The following is a 17,119-nucleotide window of genomic DNA, read 5'->3' on the forward strand; positions in this document are numbered from 1 at the left end:
AATGAATTCCTAAGGCCACCCACCAGAATGGGGTTATTCCCTATGGATAGGGGCAGTGGGGGGAGGGACAGAGGCAGGAGGAGGCAGTACCTACTGTGTGACTCATTTTCCTTGCCTCGGCTATGAGAGAGGAAATGAAATAGAAGTAGCTATCCAGAAAGCCCACCCACCCAGCATAGCCACTCTGGTGGTATAAAGGCTGGGCTGGCCTCTGCTACTATCCCCCACATCCACTGAACAAAAACACACTAGTTGGGCACAGGTATTTGTAGTGCCACTTTATTGCCAATAGCTGACATTGCCCAGGGCTAGTGGAAAATAAGTTATAACTGTGGTGGCATTTGACCAGTATGGCTAAGCTGGAGGCGGGGAGCAGACTTTTCTTGGGCACTGATCCTAGAAAGGGGGTAGAAGGTGGCTATGGAAAGGTCCACGGAGAGGGTCTCTCTCCCACCCCTAAGACCACAACAGCTTCTATTCCCTCCTGGTACCCAAAGGGACAAAGTGGAGGCCAGAGTCTCCTAGCTTACCAGGAGCTAAGTGAGGGCAGTGGGGAGCCCTCAGCAGGACCAAAGGGGAGACCAAGGCGTGGGTCTCAGAACAGAGCAGGAACCCGGAATCATGTGTAGTTACAGGATGACACAGGGAGGACGGCTGTTGGTGATCTTTTCTAGGGGTTCTCCGTTACTGGCTCTTCGGATGGCCTCAATAAGCTAGAGAGAGGGCAGACACGTGGAATGCGATGATGCACTGCACGGGCAGGGTGAACAGAGGCCTCCCAACATTGTAAATACTCACATCTTTTTCATAAGGAAAGCCCCCATTCTCCAGCTTGGAGAACACCAGCTGTCCATTGATTTCAATCTCAAAGGCCCCTGGTATAAAATAAATCAATGAATGAACTGTATGCTGAGAACAGACAAGTCTGGAGAGACTCTCCACACTTCTTAGACTTCACACAGGCTCCTTCATGTCCCCACCAGCCCCACTAGAGACTCTTGTTGTTTAAGCCATTTCCCAACCCTGACTCAAGCCAAAGGAACCTGAGGGAGGCATCACCTGTGTGTCCTTCCTTTGAACTCAGGCTTCATAACTCAATGAAAGAATCCCTCCCCTCCAACCCCACACTTCTGCGGTCTCCCCCGTTTTTCCCTACAGGCTTCATCTGTAACCCCCTCACCTTTGGAAGGGTACTCGAATTGGCTGGACATTTGCCAGACACTGTTGGACACTATATAAAACAGCCAATTCCAGAACTAGAAAGTGGTAGAGTTGAGATTTAGAACACTGACTCAGCAGGTGTTCTGTGGGCCTCACCTGTGCCTCCAAGGCGCGACTCGATTTCAATGCCAGGATACTGCTCCTTCACGGCACTCGCCAGCTCCAGGTAGGTCGCTTCAAATCCGCAGGGTTCACTAGGGACAAGACGCTTGGGGTCCGCTTGGGTTTTCGGGGGAGGGGCCTCCCGTGGACCCACCCCCGTCCGGCCCGGACACCCCACAGGCTGGAGACGCTCACCAGTACTCCACTACGATGCGGACCCCACTACCCGGTTCAATCTCCCCGGGAGGGGGCGCTTCACACGTCGGCCCCGGCTCCCCGCTCATTGCTCCCGACTCCGCTCCAGCCGCTGCTTCCGGGTGTGACGCGACGCCGCGGGCACGTGACGGGGCGGGGCGGGCCGCGCGCTACGTCCGGGCGCCTCCTGCAGGCCGCAGTTACTGCTGCATTTTGACCGTATCCTCGGTTTGAGGACTCTGGGCTGGGTGGACCCGTCCAGACCACCTTTTCAGAGCTCCAGGCTTGCCCCGCACCTCGTATCTGCTGGACGTCACCGTCTTATATAACCTTCTGAAATATCTTAGACTGTAAAGCGCTTCCCAGGTTACAAAAGGGAGCGAAAGTGATGGGGCAAGCGGACTCAGGGCCTGGGGTTGGCCAATGGTGTGGAATAGTTGCCATTTCTTGCAAACATGCTGATGACTTTTTAAACCACCTCATGGTTAAGCACTCAAGTACTTCTGATTCTTAAGCTCCAAAACTGTAAGCAAAAGCGGGGCAGTGACGGCCTCTCCCCTGCATTTGGGACCCTTAGGCTTCGGGGTTCCCACTCCTCAAGCTCCATGCTCCCATCACTCCTGTCCTGTTCCTGCACCTCCCCTATCTCATCCTGCTCTCACCCGGCATCATTCCCATTTTCCAACTCCAAATATGGAGGCTGTCTCGCTGCCTTTTTCCTCCCCGGAGTCCCACCGTAGTATCCTAACAGGTTACCTACATCAGCATCTCTTCAAACCATGCATTTTAAAAACAGATTCAGTGGTTTATAGAATTGTGCCGCCACCACCACTACAATCCAGTTACAGAACCTTTCCATCAACCTAGAAAGGTCACTCCTGCGTGTATGCAGTCAGTCCAGCTCCTGGCTCCAGCCCTAGGCATCCATTGATCTGCTTTCTGTCTATAAACTTGCCTTTTCTGGACATTTAATATAAATGGAATGGTATAATATCCATTTTTTTGCTTCTGGCTTTTTTTCATTCCGTATAAAGTTGTGTGTGTGTGTGTGTGTGTGTGTGTGTGTGTGTGTTTTAATGTTTATTTAGTTTTGAGAGGGGGTGGGGGAGGCAGAAAGAAATGGAGAGAGAAAGAATCCCAAGCAGGCTTGGGACAAGCCCCAACACGGGGCTTGAACCCATGAACCCCAAGAGATCATGACCTGAGCCTAAACCAAGAATGGGTCACTGGACAGACTGAGCCACCCAGGCACCCCTGTTCAGTGTAAAGTTTTTGAGGTTCATCCGTGCTATATCACGTACAGTAGTTTTTTCCTTTTTGTTGGTGTGCAGTATCCCATCGTGTAGATATACCACCTTCTGTTTATCTATTCAACACCGGTTGATGGCCATTTGAGTTTCCAGTTTCCAGTTTTTAGCTATTTTGAAAAATGCTGCTATGAACACCCAAGTGTCTTTGTAGGTATATGTGTTTCATTTCTTTAGTAGAATTGCTGGGTTGCATGGTATGTTTAACTTTTTGAGAAACTGCCAGACTGTTATTCCAAAGTGCCTGTACCATTTTACATTCCCATCAGCTATATGAGGATTTGTTTACCCATATCCCTGTCAACGCTTATTGTCTGTCTCTGATTATAGCCATCCTGGTGGGCGTGGGGTGGTATCTCATTGTGGTTTTAATTTGCATTTCTCTAATGACTAATGATGTTGAGCACCTTTTCATGTGTTTATTAGCCATCCTTCTATCTTATGTGGAAAAACATCTCTTCAAATCTTTTGCCCGTTTTTAATTGGGTTGTTTGTTTCTTTATTATTGATTCATAAGAGTACTTTATATATTCTGGATACAAAGTCCCTAAGCAGATATATGATTTGCAAACATTTTCCCCCAGTCTTTAACAGGTGTTTTGTTTTTTAAATTTTCTTAATGGTGTCTTTTGAAGTGCAAAAAGAATTTTATTTTGATGACGTATAATTTACTGATTTTTTCATTTGTTACTTGTGCTTTTGCTGTTGCATCTAAGATCTCTGCCTCACTCAAGGTCATGAAGATTTTTTTCCCCATGGTTTCTTCAGAGGTTTCATTTTAGCTCTCACGTTTAGGTCTAGGATCTATTTTGAGTTAATTTTTGTAGATTGTGTGAGGTAACGATCTAAATTCATCTTTTGGCATGTTGATTGTCCTAGAACCATTTATTGAAAAAACTAATCTTCCCCCCGCCCCTCCAAATTGTCTTTGCACCTTTGTCAAAAATCATTTGGCCAGAAATGTAAGGGTTTATATTTGGACTTTTGATTCTATTCCATTAACTTATAAAACTATTCTTTTTTTGTTGTCGTTTCTTTTTTTTTATTAAAAAAACTCAGATATAACTTATACAGAGTAAAATTTGCCCTCTTGAGTGTACCTTTCTGCGAGTCCTAACATATAGTTGTATATCCACCACCATGACCAAGATACAGAACAGCTCCATTACCTCTTCACAGGTCCCTGTGCTCTTTGCAGTCAACCCCGATCCCTCTTCCCCAACCCCAGATCTGCTTTCTGTCCTTATGGTTCCACCCCCTCCAGAAAGCCTATACATGGAATCCTACAGCACTCAGCCTTCCGACTCTGGCTTCCTTCTCTACCCCATCCTTCAACATCCAGAGCGATCTTTCCAAAATATAAATCTGCCCACTTCTCTTCGCCTCTGCTCAAGCCCAGAGAGACACTGCAGGGTCTGGCCTCTGCCCATAGTTCCTGCCTGTCTGGACAGACAGGATGGATGGCTCTTAAACCTGGTTTAACCACCTGAGGGCTTGTCAATACCACACATTCCTGGGTCTTGGCCCCAGAGACTGAGATTCAGTGGTGGGGAGGGGCCCAGGGATCTGTTTTTTTATACAAGCCTAGGGAGATGTGGAGGCAGGTGGTCACAGGCTACACTTGGAGAAACACAGCTCAGTCCGAAACACTTGCTTTTCTCCACACCTGCTCAAGCTTACCTGTGTGGCCTCCTCTCCTTCCTTCTTCTCAACCCCACTCTGCCTCTGTGTGCTGTGTCCCCTCCTGCCAAGGGCTTTGGCACTTGTTTCCCCATCATGAAAGGTGCCCCCCCCCCATTCCCACCCACCAATCTCAACCTTCTCCCTGCTCCAGACCTAGCTTCCCCTCTGCTCAATTGTCACTTCCGCGGAGAAGGCTTCCCCAACTCCCTGGGTGAGTCATTTTCCCAGCATATTTGTCACCTGTCATTTCTTATTTTTGTGGGATTCTTTTTTTTTTTTTTTTTTTTTTAGTTTATTTTCAGAGAGTGAGCGAGCAGCTGAGGGGTAGAGAGAGAGGAAGAAAGAGAATCCTAAGAAGGCTCCTAGCTGTCAGCGCAGAGCCCGACACATGGCTCAACCTCATGAACTGTGAGATTGCGACCTGAGTCAAAATCAAGAGTTGGACACTTAACTGACTGAGCCACCCAGGTGCCCCTTATTTTTTGTGTGATTTTCTTCCTAATGTTTATTTATTTTTGAGAGAGAGAGAGAATGAGCAGGGGAGGGGAAGAGAGGGGGACAGAGGATCCAAAGTGGGCTCTGCACTGACAGCAGTGTGCCCAGTATGGGCTTGAACTCATGAAACATGGGATCATGACTGAGCCGAAGTCAGATGCTCAACCGACTGGAGCCACCCAGGCGCCCGTGTGTGATTCTTTGGTTAACATCAGTCGCTCCAACTGGGCTGCATGAGGATAAGGGCAGGATCTGTTTTTGTTTCTCCCCACTTTTTCCCCAGTACCAAGCTTGCGGTTGGCATTTAGTAGGTACTTAACAAATATCTTTTTTTTAATGTTTTTTTTATTTATTTTTGAGACAGAGAGAGACAGAGCATGAACAGGGGAGGGGCAGAGAGAGAGGGAGACGCAGAATCTGAAGCAGGCTCCAGGCTCTGAGCTGTCAGCACAGAGCCGGACGAGGGGCTCGAACTCACGGACTGTGAGATCATGACCTGAGCTGAAGTCGGATGCTTAACCCACTGAGCCACCCAGGCGCCCCGGTACTTAACAAATATTAACTGAACGAATGAAGGAATGATTGAGTGAATTGCCTACTGTGCTTTGCACAAGCTGCTCCTTGGCCCAGGTGACCTTGTCCCCTCCCCCACTTCTTTGCTTGGTCCACTTATACTGGTTTTTCCAAGGAAAACCCATTTGGAGAAAGTTGAGGCTAGAGCCACTCCTTGATGGTCCCCCAGGGCAGACCTCTTATCACTCTATGGACTGTTTGTTTACCCAACTGTCACCAACTCCTGGTTGGGAGGTGACCACTGCCTTTGATCCAGGCCTTCTCCCTGACCCCTGTGTGTGCCTAATGCTGAAAGAGTGAGCTAAAGTGATGGCTCTAAGGGGGAGGGGGGGGGGAGGAGGGCGTGTCCCCTGGCACCTGGCCAGAGCTTCCCCCAGATCACTCCTCTCACCATGAGACCCTGCCTAACTCTTCCAATTTCAGAAGAAGCTGAGACCCTGGACTTTGCAAAGAAGGGAGAACATACTCTGGGTGCCTCTGAGGGCCAGGGTGCAGGCTGGGTGGCCAGACTGTGGCTGGAGGTCAAGGGGCAGGCCTTATTGCTGGACACCCCTCTGGCTGGCTTCCCTCTTTCGCTGAGTGCTCTTTGCCACATCAAGTGGGACTCAGAGCCGCAGACAGGCCCCCTAGCTTGGCCAATGAGCAGACCCGATTTGGTGAGGAGCCTGGGGAAGGGTGCGCCGGTCCTTTCCCCTTACCTTCCAGCCCCCAGCCCCTCCCTCCCAGGTCACGAGGACTCCAGATCTTCGCTCTGGAGGCTGTTCAGTTCGACTGTCTTCCCCGCCTCTCCCCTGGCACCTGCTGGCTGGCTAAGAAGGGCAAAAACAATCCCAGCCAGAGTAGAGTGTCAGAGTCCCCGCCCCTCCTCCTGTGGTTCCTCCTCCCAAGCTTCCCACCCCCCCGGCCCCGCCCCCACCTGCCCAAGATAATTTTAGTTTCCTTCGTCCAGAAGCCTGGACACATAGGGCTGTCCCTCCCCCAACCCTCACTTCTACCTCCAAAGTCAGGACGCCCTCCTACCACCTCTAGGGAAGAGGGAGTGGATTTGAAATCAAGTCCAGGTATCTGGGGTCCCTAGACAGAACCGGACCTCGGACCCCGTGTCCTGCTACTCCTGCTGGGGCTTCTCTAGGTAAGGTTGCCAGGATGGGTCCCAGACGATAATCTGCTCCCACCCCCAGCCCCACCAGGGCCCCAGGCCGTGCGGGTCTCAGGGCCAGGAGCTGGCAGGCTGCCCTGATGGGCGGACGGACAGCCGCCTGGCTCCCCCCTTCCCTCTCCCCTTCAGTGATGTCAGGACAAGGGCGGGGGCAGGAGGGGACAGGTAGTTAAGGGCCAGGTGTCTCTCTCCCTAAACCGGTGGCCCCAGCCAAGTGTTCCAACGCCAGGGTGCAGGTAAGGACCAAAACGGGCCCTTCATCGTGAGGGTGGGGAGGAGCAGCAGGTCTGGGGCCAATTTGGAAAGATCCAGCCTCCTTCTGCGTTACTCTGGCGGCCTCACTTTCTCTTTTTTCTCCAGTCTCCCATATCCCGCCCCTTCCTCACCATCTGCTCTCAGTCTTTCCCTATTCTCATTTCCTGTCTTCCTTATTCCTTATTTCCCTCCCTGTACCCCGCCTCCCTCTGGCCCCCGGACAAAGCTGCTGATGGGGTTGAGAAAGGAAGATCTCTGATCCTCTCCTTCCAGAGACGCTGCTTTCCCGCTGAAGCCCCTCCCCACCTCCCCAGAAAGAGGGCTGGGAGGGGGGCCGAATACCGAGAGCTGCCTCAGATCATTGCTTGCTCAGCCTGAGGTTACCCGTTTGAGGTTTCCCCAAGGCTCTACTAAAGATTGACGTCTCCCCTGGGGAAGGGGTACCCTCCAATTTGGAGGGCAGTAGAGGAGAGGGTTCCCTGAAGTTGCTAGAACTCCTTCTCCTATTGTTTGCCTGCTCAGAACACAGGGTCCTACCCTCGGAAGGGAAGGTGGGGGCGGGGCAGGCAAGAGGGTCCTTCCCGGCTTCAGAAGGAAGGCTCGAAGGCTGGGGGACTGGTGCCGGGGGTCAGCAGTGCAGTGGGGCCAAGGGAAAGTGTGTGTACATGTTTGGGGTGGGGGGGGGGGTAGTGTTTGCACAAAGACCCGAATCTGGGTCTCCCTGGCACTACGGGGATGGAGAATGCACCTGTTTGCCGTTGGAAAGTCTCCCAACCCCACCGCCCCTCTTGGTCGGCCTGCCCTGGACTCTGGTCTCCCTTGTCCCCCTGATCCTGCTGGGGGAGCCCTCCACGAAGGCAAGCAGCGTGTAATGATTAACTCCACAGACACTCCAGCATTCTTCCCAAATTAAACTTTAAGAGAGCTTACCCTCCCTTTTCGCATTGGTCATTTTTTTCGAGTGAGGGAGTGGGCGGGGCCTCAGGGTCCTGGACCCTCCCCTCAACTCTGGGTCACCTAGGGGTTTCCCGCCTCCTCACCTGGGCCCTGTACCCCCAGAACTCCCCCGAAGGTTGAGCCTTCCTCCCCTTACAATAAATCCCGATGGGGGCGGGGAGGGGAGTGCTGGGCCAGACGGGGGCCTTCCCGTCACCTGCTGGTCCCCAGCCCGGGCCTCGGCCCTGCCGGCCCCTCCCCCTCCCCTGGTTAGCAGCGGAGGTGGCCTTGTTTTCTTGCCCTGCCACCCGCCCTTGGGGCCAGCCAGGTGGGGCGAGATTCAGGAAGTAAACAAGGAGGCAGGAGGCTGGGACGGCGGGAAGAAGGGTGGGGCCGGAGCCGCGGGGCAGGAGAGGCCATAGGGGAAGCTTCGGCATGGAGTTGCTGTGTTTCGGGGACTGATAGATTATGGGGGTCTGTTTCTTCAACAGAAGCTTTCTGAGGGCCCCAGTTTGAGAGTTCAGGTTTCTTGGGAGGGGGCTGCCAGGGCCCCACAGCTAGGACCCCCATTCTTCTCCCAGTTTCATCTATTTGGTCCTAACTGCCCCACTCTTCTCTTGTCTTGGAAGGGTCTGAAGGGCAGGGTGAAGGATGGAAAGGCCAAACCCAAGTCTTCAGTCGGCCTCCAGCCCTCTGAGGCCAGACTCTATCTAATCTGATTCTGATTTAGATCTTCTCCCCTTTCCCGGTCCAAACACTGCCCTGATTCCTCTTCCCTGGGGTGGAGGAGGACCCCAGTTTTGGTCTCTGATATCCTGTCTGGCTTCCCTGCACACCCCCCTCCCCCAGTCTCCCTCTCCCTGGAGTGAAGTCACCAGGGCTGGTTGCCAGAGGATAAACGGGATGGGAGTGGGGACACTGCGTTTTGTTGTTGATGTTCTGGTGTCTGTTGATGTTCACTGGTGGGTGTGTTTTACCCTTCCCTGCAGGACCCTGAGCCCCCTCCCTGTCTCTCCCTCCAACCTTGCTTTTTCTGCCTGTCTGTGTCTGTCCTCTTGGGTGTCTTGACTTTCTACTTCGGCTCCTGTAGTACCCTTCCAGCCAGGACACCCTGAAGAGTGTGTCAGGAGGACCCTCATCCCCCAGGGTTGATGTAGAGGAGTCCTCTGAGCCACTGAGTCCTGGGTTCCAGGGGTGGGCAGCAGCATCAGAATGAAAGCCTGGTAGGCCCCAGCCAGGATAGAGAGCACTTCGTGGTTTCTTTGTGGTGAGTGAGGGCATCAGTGGAGGTCAGCTCCACTCCAGATGGGCCTTTGAAATCCAGGCCGGGCCTTTTTTCTCTCCTTGGGGGAGGGGGCTCCTGGGCTGGGTGGTGGCTACCAGATTGGGGGCTGACTTGGAGTCCCACCTGGACTGGAGGTGGGCCAAGGGTGGGGAGGAGAAAATGATGTCAGAGGAGCTGCAGGCCAGGCAGCTTCTTTCTCCCCCATCCTGTCCCTGCCCTGTGCCTCCCCCATTCCTCCTAGGCTGGTAGGTTGGGGGCTGGAGTGGAGGGAGGTGGGCAGAGGCAGGGTTGTTTGTGTTTCTCCTAAGCCAGGAAGTTGTGCAGATGAGTCAAGGTTGAATAGAGAGCCCCAGGCAGTGCTGTCCCGCCCCACCCTGACTCACCTGTCCCCCACATCCCCTCACTTAAGAGTCTGGGACCTACCCCATCCTGGAGGGTCAATGCCAGGTGCCCCAAGCAGCCCAACAGCGCTGGCCTAGGTCTCAGGTGCTCCCAGGTCCTCACCCAGCCAAAGGGGTCTTTCTTCCTGTGGAGGAGGAGCCCGTGCTGCCTCTGCCCCCGGTGGGCATTTTTGCCCCAGCTCTCCTGTCCTTACTTGTCTCAGGTACCTGTGCAGCACCTGTGGGTGATAAGACATGGGTAAGACCCTGGCCTTGTCTAGCAGTGCCAGGCGTCTTCAGACCAGTGGGTGGGTGAGACAGGTGCACGTAATTGGCACAGAGTCCCCAGCACAGTGCAGAGAGGGAGACCTTCAGTCTGAAGGTGGAAAATCCAGGAAGGCTGCTCAGAGGAGGGAGCTCTGGCATTGGGGCTTCAAGAAAGTTGGGCGGGAGGAGGAATCTGGGGAGGGCACACAAGGTTTGGGGGCTGCTGGGGCCAGGGCCCCCAGGTTAGTCCTGTCCTCACTGCAGCTGAGCCTGCCTCCTGCCCTCCTGGTTCCTATCCTGGCCCACCTCCTTCTCCCCTTCTGTGCATCACTCAGCACTTGGGCAGGCGTTGCCACAACAGGCTCTGGCAACCAGGTCTGGCAACAGAGCACTGGAAAAACCTGGGGCAGAGCCCGGAGGAGCTGAGTGCCCTGTGCTCAGAGCATGCTCAGAGACTGAAAGTCTGAGCCTCGAACAGTCTGTGGGTTATGGAGTCTGTTGCCCCATGGTGGCGGAGTGGGACCCTCTTAGCTCTTCCCCTGGGCAGCCTGGGGCTAAAAGAAGGGCACTGGACTTGGAGTCCAAACACCAGGTTTTACTCCCTGACTCACCTGCGATGGGAGCAAGAATGCTTCCTTCTCAGGGACCTGAAGTCCCTTTTTGTAAATGGATTCACTCTACCCTTCCCCAGAGGCTCCAGAGAAACTCCAGTTAGAGGGAGAGCAATGAGGTGCTGTGCAAACTCTGAGGGGCCCCTTGGCAGCTGTGTGAAGTCAGGAGGTCTGGGTCCTCTTGGCCCCTCTTCCCAGGACAAGGGGTCAAGATCAGCCACTTCCAGCCCCCTCTTCTCCCTCAGATGTTATGGAGCTGGGTCTGTCTCCACCTCATCTCAGCAGCTCCCCAGAAGATCTGTACCTGACCCCTGGGACCCCTCCTGGGACTCCCCCGCCTCCCGATGCCCCTCTGCCTGGGGAGGTGAAGAGATCCCAGCCTCTGCCCATTCCAACCAGCAGGTACGATGGGGTGATGGAGCTGAGGAGGGGCTGGTGGTGGGGAGGCGGTCAGCGCTGGGGTGAGACAGAAGCTTGCAGTCAACTCTTCTCCGCCCCTTACCTTGGGCCACAGGAATCTTCTTCGAGAGGAGGAGCTGCGGACAAGCTCTCTACCCTCCATCCCCAACCCCTTCCCTGAGCTCTGCAGTCCTCCTTCACAGACCCCCATTCTTGGGGGGCCCTCCAGTGCAAGGGGGCTGCTCCCTCGAGACGCCAGCCGCCCCCATGTGAGTTGTCTTGGGAGAGAGAAGGCAGGGATATGGGGATGCTGTGGATATGAGGGTGGATATGAGGGTGGATATGGTGCCACTTCCGTGGAGGCTGGGGAATTTGATCAGGAATCCCTGCAGGTGTAGCAGCAGCAGAAGGGAAATAACCACCCTTTGCCCTTCCTCAAGTCATCTGCAATTCCCGGGGCACAGGTAGTAAAGGTGTACAGTGAAGATGGGGCTTGCCGGTCTGTGGAGGTGGCGGCAGGTGCCACGGCTCGCTACGTGTGTGAAATGCTGGTGCAGCGGGCTCACGCCCTGAGCGATGAAAACTGGGGGCTGGTGGAGTGCCATCCCCATCTGGCGCTGGGTGAGTTGGGGTGGAGGGGGCTGCCTGGGTAGGGAGGCAAATGCTTCACACGTTGGGCTGGGCAGGTGGCTCATCTGGGAGGCCTGGCAGGTCTCCGCTGAGCCCTGCTTTTTGCCCTTGACGCCAGAGCGGGGCTTGGAGGACCACGAGTCAGTGGTGGAAGTGCAGGCTGCCTGGCCCATTGGTGGAGACAGCCGCTTTGTCTTCCGGAAGAACTTCGCCAAGTATGAACTGTTCAAGAGCTCCCCAGTGAGTGTGGGTGAAGGGGGTCAGGGCACTGGGATACCGTGATCCCCAACCTGGGCCCTCAATCCCTGGCTCCTGACTCGTTTCCCCCCAGCACTCCCTGTTCCCGGAAAAGATGGTCTCCAGCTGTCTGGATGCACACACAGGCATATCCCATGAAGACCTCATCCAGGTAAAGGGATATTCCCAGTCATGATTCCTGTCGCTTTTTGACCCTTAAGCATTGTGCCTTCCCTGTGTGTGGTGGAGGGCTTAGCACGGCCCTAAATGACCGGACAAGTTACTTTTCCTGGCTGAGCGTCAGGTTTCTGCATCTGGTAAATGGGACGGTAAATCTATGTGGATCACCTTCTCTTATGAAGGCCTTTGTGTATGTGTGTGTGTATCTCCCCGTCTCCCTCTTGGCGTCTCACGCTCTTCCTGCTCTCTTCTGGCCTCAGAACTTCCTGAATGCAGGCAGCTTCCCAGAGATCCAGGGCTTCCTGCAGCTTCGAGGGTCAGGACGGAAGCTTTGGAAACGTTTCTTCTGCTTCCTGCGCCGGTCTGGCCTCTATTACTCCACCAAGGGCACCTCCAAGGTGAGGTCTTGAAGGTTGACAGCCCCAGCCCCTAGGGTATCCCATTCCTGGTCCTTCTAGGAGTTGTCCCTTCCCTGTTGGAACTCCTGGACCTTTCTTCCCCTGGACCCTGAGACCCTCAGCTGCTCCTCTTTCCCTCCTAGCTTACCTACCCCAGGAAGTAGTGGTGGGAAAGGCAGGTGAAACTAAGTTCGAGCCCTGGCTCTGCTTCTGTTTGCTGTGTGACCTGAGGCACTTCTCTGCTCCTCTCTGGTCCTGACATCTCCCCAGCTGGCTTACTGGGACAATAATAGGGGGACAGGGTCTGCCTGTTACAAGTCCTGTCTACCCGTGCTGCACAGGATCCAAGGCACCTGCAGTATGTAGCAGATGTGAATGAGTCCAACGTGTACGTGGTGACCCAGGGCCGCAAGCTCTATGGGATGCCCACGGACTTCGGCTTCTGTATCAAGGTAAAGACCCTGGCCTGGGAGGCAACGGGAGCTGCTCAGGCCCTGGGATCTTACCTAGGGCTTTTGAGCTCCCATCTGGGACACCCAGACTCCTCCCCCTGCCCTCTGCCCTGTGTCCTGCACTACGGAGACAGATATCTGGCCCTAATGGCAGATATGGGACCAGCTGGTTTCCTCTCTCTACAGCCAAATAAGCTTCGAAATGGCCACAAGGGGCTTCGGGTCTTCTGCAGCGAGGATGAGCAGAGCCGCACCTGCTGGTTAGCAGCTTTCCGCCTCTTCAAGGTGAGACCCTGGGAGTGGCATGGGGGCATGAGTGAGGAATTATAACTCTGCCCCCAGGAATGAGGGGGCATCATAGCCTTGCTCTGTTAGTATGTTGGGTCCAAGGCTGGAGTCCTCACTCCGGCTTCAGAAAGCTCCTTATCCAGGGCAGAGATGCAGTCTTGCCCTTGGAGAGTTCTGGTGTGTGTGGGTTTCACAGCCCAGCTGCCAGCACCTGCTTGACCTTTCTCTCTCCAACCCGCAGTATGGGGTGCAGCTGTATAAGAATTATCAGCAGGCACAGTCTCGCCACCTGCGTCCATCCTGTGTGGGCTCCCCACCTTTGGTGAGTGTACACAGGGGGGTTAGCTGGGGGTGGGTGCCCTGACCCCGTCTGACCCCTCTCCATCCTATCCCATCTACAGAGGAGTGTCTCTGATAACACCCTGGTGGCCATGGACTTCTCTGGCCATGCCGGGCGTGTCATCGAGAACCCCCGGGAAGCTCTGAGTGCAGCCCTGGAGGAGGCCCAGGCCTGGAGGGTGAGGGGCCTGTACCCATTTGCATGTTTATACTGGGAACCTTCTCTCCACGTGGGTTTCCATGGTGTGGGAGGAAGAGTGGGGTAAGGCGGGCCGCCAGGTGCGGAAAGGGTCTCTATGTTCTCGAGGTGCCGGGTGATACCTCAGTCACGCCCTGATCCCCTGTGTCCCCCACTGCTCTGCAGAAGAACCATCGTCTCAGCCTGCCCACCCCAGGCTCAGGCACGAGCCTCAGTGCAGGTGGGTGAGCACCCGGCGTCCCCAGGGGTGGGGGCTGCCGTGGCTTCTCTGAGCATTCCCGGTGGGGGAGGTTAGTGTGGGGACCTCCTCCCCAGAGTGACGGGCCATCTGCCTCCCCCAACTCCAGCCATCCACCGCACCCAACCCTGGTTCCATGGACGCATCTCCCGAGAGGAGAGCCAGCGGCTCATCGGGCAGCAGGGCCTGGTGGACGGGTAAGGGGCAGGGCTGAGCAGGCCAACAGACCCAGGGACAGGAGAGGCCCCGTGTCCAGGCGGCAGCTGTGTATCCTCGGGTAATGTTGCCCTGTCTCCTGGCAGCCTGTTCCTTGTTCGAGAGAGTCAACGGAACCCACAAGGCTTTGTCCTCTCTCTGTGCCACCTGCAGAAGGTCAAACATTATCTCATCCTCCCGGTGAGTAATCCCTGTCTCCTCACCAGGCCCCCTCGAGAAGCTCCCTGGCCCGCGGTGTGTCTGGGGCCTCCCGCTCTCTCCTTTGGCCCTGCACAAGCACTGGGGACCTCGGCCCTGACCAGGAGGGATCCCCTCGAGTCCCTCCCTGACCTTCCGCCCCGCCCCCTGTGGCCGTCCCCCAGAGCGAGGAGGAGGGCCGCCTCTACTTCAGCATGGATGACGGCCAGACTCGCTTCACGGACCTGCTGCAGCTTGTGCAGTTCCACCAGCTGAACCGTGGCATCCTGCCATGCTTGCTGCGCCACTGCTGTACCCGCGTGGCCCTCTGACGGCCACAGAAGCAGGCATGGGTCTCAGCCTGTTCCAGGCTGGCCACTGCCCCCGATGCTCACAGGGTGGACTTGGAGGGGGCAGAAGGTGGGGACAGGCTCATGAACTGGAGGGCTCCCCTACTCCAGAGGGTCTTCTCCTCGGCCCCTCTGCCTCCCTCAGGCAGAAAGTGCTCCTCACCCACTCCACCCCCGACCTGTCTCCTCAAGAGAAGGCACTTGGGGTGGCCCTCCCCTTCACGGAACTCCTGGGCACTGCCCTGGGCAGGGCATTTTGGGAGAAATGGGGTAGCCCAGGTGGTCTTATGCCCCACACTTTGTACAGACTGAGAGGCCAGTTGATCTGCTATGTTTTATACTAGTGACAATAAAGATTATTTTTTGATACATCTATGAGTTCTGTTTGGTAAGACCTGGCTAGCTGGAGTAGAGAAGGGGAGTAGGAGAAGAGGGCACCAGGCCTTGGCAAATGTGTCCGATGGATCCTGGCCAGGTACCCTCCAGCCTGGATGTTTCTTTTCTTTCTTTCTTTCTTCCTCTCTCTCTCTTCCTTGCAGAGAGGGAGAGAGAGGGGGACAGAAGATCCGAAGAGGGCTCCATGTGGGGCTTGAACTCATGAACTGCAAGACTATGACCTGAGCTGAAGTCCGATGCTCAACCGACTGAGCCACCCAGGCACCCCCAGCCTGGATGTTTCTTGAGGGCAGGGTGGTCTTGGTCATCTGAGGATCTCCAGTGTCCAGCACGGAGCCTGGTCCATAGTGGGTGCCTAGTAACTTCTTGTTTAATAAATGAATGTATAAGGGAATGTCATCCAGGTGAGATCTCCTGACAGGACCTAAAGCTGTGGGGGTAACTCAAACAGGCCTGGGAGCTGGAGTGGACTCTCATAGCATGTATCCTCTGCAAGTCCTGGGCCCACTGCTGGGATGAGTCCTGACAGTTAATGAGTCTACAACCCCTACTTGGACACGTGGCCCATCATCTCTCCCAAGTCCCCATGCCCCCATGGTCAACCCCTCTCCCTCCTGCTTTCTGTCCTTACAGTTCTGTTCCTTCCAGAAAGTCATATAATGGGTACACTACAACACTCAGCCCTCTGAGTCTGTCTTCCCCCTCTAACCCATCCTCCAACATCCAGAGTGATCTTTCCAAAATACAAGTCCAGATGGATCCTGCAGGGTCTGGCCTCTCCCCACTGCCCATGCTGGTCTGTTTTTGTCTAAAGAGTTTTGTCTAAGAGGGAATTTTATAGTCTTAGCTCTTATGTGACAGGAAAGCTTTATAACTGTCAAACTGGCAACACCCGAATCTGCCACTTGATTTTTAAATCACAAAGAGACCCTCTTTTCAGACACATGAACTCCAACTAGACATTATTTTTGCCAAAAAATAAAACCGCAGTCTCGGGGCGCCTGGGTGGCTCAGTCGGTTAAGCATCCAACTTCGGCTCAGGTCATGATCTTGCAGTCCGTGAGTTCGAGCCCCACGTCGGGCTCTGTGCTGACAGCTCAGAGCCTGGAGCCTGTTTCAGATTCTGTGTCTCCCTCTCTCTCTGCCCCTCCCCTGCTCATGCTCTGTCTCTCTCTGTCTCAAAAATAAATAAACGTTAACAAAAATTTAAAAGAAAAACAAAAAACCGCAGTCTCATCCTTTGGATCCAGCTACTAATTCATCGGAAATATGGAGGACAGAGGGACGTGTGAAATTACACATGGGGATACAAATACCCAAATCAAGACTAGGAAACTACAGAATAGACAACCCAGTTTCTTCCACAATAGCAAAATTACAAGAAAAGATGGGGAATCTCTAGCTCTCAAGAAATGTAGACATATGTCAACTAGATGTTATGGGCTGACCTTATTTGATTCAAATCCAAACTAGCTAACTGTAAAAACATTTATGAGCAATTGGGGGAAATTTGAGCTCCGGTGAGATGTTTGATGATATTAGGGAATTATGGTTAACTTTTCAAGGGGCGATAACCGTATTGTGTGTGTGTGTGCGTGTGTATGTGTGTGCGTTTAAGTCGTCATCTTTGAGAGAGTCGTTCTGAAGTATTTACAGGTAAAATGATGTCTTAGCTTTGTTTTTAAAATAACTCCAAGGTTAGGGGAGAGGGTGTGAGTATAGTCATGGGTTAACCATGAGTTGTTAATAGTTGAAGCTGGGTGATGGGTACATGGGGATTCATTAAATTCTCTAAATCTGTGTAAGCCTGAAAATTCTGTAATAAAAATTTTTAAGTTTTATTTTATTATTTATTTTTAGAGAGAGAGAATCCTAAGTCCCTGATGCAGGTGTGGGGCTAGAACCCACAAACCGTGAGATCACGACCTGAGTCGAAACCAAAGAGTCAGACAATCCACTGAGCCACCCAGGTGCCAACCCCTGCAGATTTTTTTAAACGGAGAACCTGGGGCGCCTGGGTGGCTCAGTCGGTTGAGCGGCCGACTTCGGCTCAGGTCATGATCTCATGGTCCGTGAGTTCAAGCCCCACGTCGGGCTCTGTGCTGACAGCTCAGAGCCTGGAGCCTGTTTCAGATTCTGTGTCTCCCTCTC

At 54.0% G+C, this 17,119-nt stretch overlaps 2 protein-coding genes across 4 annotated transcripts; one reads left to right on the forward strand and one right to left on the reverse strand.

Moving 5' to 3' along the window:
• Nucleotides 1–261: 261 nt before the first annotated feature.
• MIEN1 (migration and invasion enhancer 1) lies at nucleotides 262–1,651 on the reverse strand. 2 transcript variants are annotated; one of them, XR_006211139.1, is made up of 5 exons: nucleotides 1,519–1,651; nucleotides 1,318–1,415; nucleotides 799–875; nucleotides 531–713; nucleotides 262–396 (listed from the first exon to the last, which is right to left on the reverse strand). XR_006211139.1 is itself a non-coding variant. In XM_007085865.2 (4 exons), exons 1-4 carry the CDS (start codon nucleotides 1,605–1,607, stop codon nucleotides 630–632), a joined length of 348 nt encoding a protein of 115 aa, XP_007085927.2. In that variant the 5' UTR covers nucleotides 1,608–1,651; the 3' UTR covers nucleotides 262–629. The 2 variants fall into 2 exon arrangements, 1 of the variants encoding a protein (XP_007085927.2); XM_007085865.2 differs by having other exon boundaries at nucleotides 262–713.
• A 4,881-nt stretch (nucleotides 1,652–6,532) lies between these two features.
• On the forward strand, nucleotides 6,533–14,932 carry GRB7 (growth factor receptor bound protein 7). 2 transcript variants are annotated; one of them, XM_015539150.2, is made up of 15 exons: nucleotides 6,533–6,708; nucleotides 10,715–10,871; nucleotides 10,984–11,137; nucleotides 11,333–11,489; nucleotides 11,617–11,738; nucleotides 11,830–11,907; nucleotides 12,176–12,313; nucleotides 12,655–12,765; nucleotides 12,952–13,050; nucleotides 13,295–13,375; nucleotides 13,455–13,571; nucleotides 13,757–13,811; nucleotides 13,939–14,026; nucleotides 14,132–14,225; nucleotides 14,408–14,932. In XM_015539150.2, exons 2-15 carry the CDS (start codon nucleotides 10,720–10,722, stop codon nucleotides 14,552–14,554), a joined length of 1,593 nt encoding a protein of 530 aa, XP_015394636.1. In that variant the 5' UTR covers nucleotides 6,533–6,708; nucleotides 10,715–10,719; the 3' UTR covers nucleotides 14,555–14,932. The 2 variants fall into 2 exon arrangements, with proteins under 2 accessions (XP_015394636.1, XP_042823401.1); XM_042967467.1 differs by lacking the exon at nucleotides 6,533–6,708 and adding an exon at nucleotides 6,918–6,971.
• The last annotated feature ends 2,187 nt before the right edge of the window (nucleotides 14,933–17,119 follow it).

Source organism: Panthera tigris, chromosome E1 (assembly GCF_018350195.1).
Source record: "Panthera tigris isolate Pti1 chromosome E1, P.tigris_Pti1_mat1.1, whole genome shotgun sequence".
NCBI lineage: Eukaryota > Metazoa > Chordata > Mammalia > Carnivora > Felidae > Panthera > Panthera tigris.

Excerpts from the sequence above, each read along its gene's own strand:
- MIEN1 (XM_007085865.2), bottom strand. The coding sequence starts at position 1,607 with ATGAGCGGGGAGCCGGGGCCGACGTGTGAAGCGCCCCCTCCCGGGGAG. Across the intron at positions 876-1,317 it reads GTCGCGCCTTGGAGGCACAG|GGGCCTTTGAGATTGAAATC; the intron begins GTGAGGCCCACA and ends ATTTTATACCAG. Across the intron at positions 714-798 it reads GCTTTCCTTATGAAAAAGAT|CTTATTGAGGCCATCCGAAG; the intron begins GTGAGTATTTAC and ends CCCTCTCTCTAG.
- GRB7 (XM_015539150.2), top strand. The coding sequence starts at position 10,720 with ATGGAGCTGGGTCTGTCTCCACCTCATCTCAGCAGCTCCCCAGAAGAT. Across the intron at positions 11,138-11,332 it reads GAGACGCCAGCCGCCCCCAT|GTAGTAAAGGTGTACAGTGA; the intron begins GTGAGTTGTCTT and ends CCCGGGGCACAG. Across the intron at positions 13,051-13,294 it reads CAGCTTTCCGCCTCTTCAAG|TATGGGGTGCAGCTGTATAA; the intron begins GTGAGACCCTGG and ends TCCAACCCGCAG.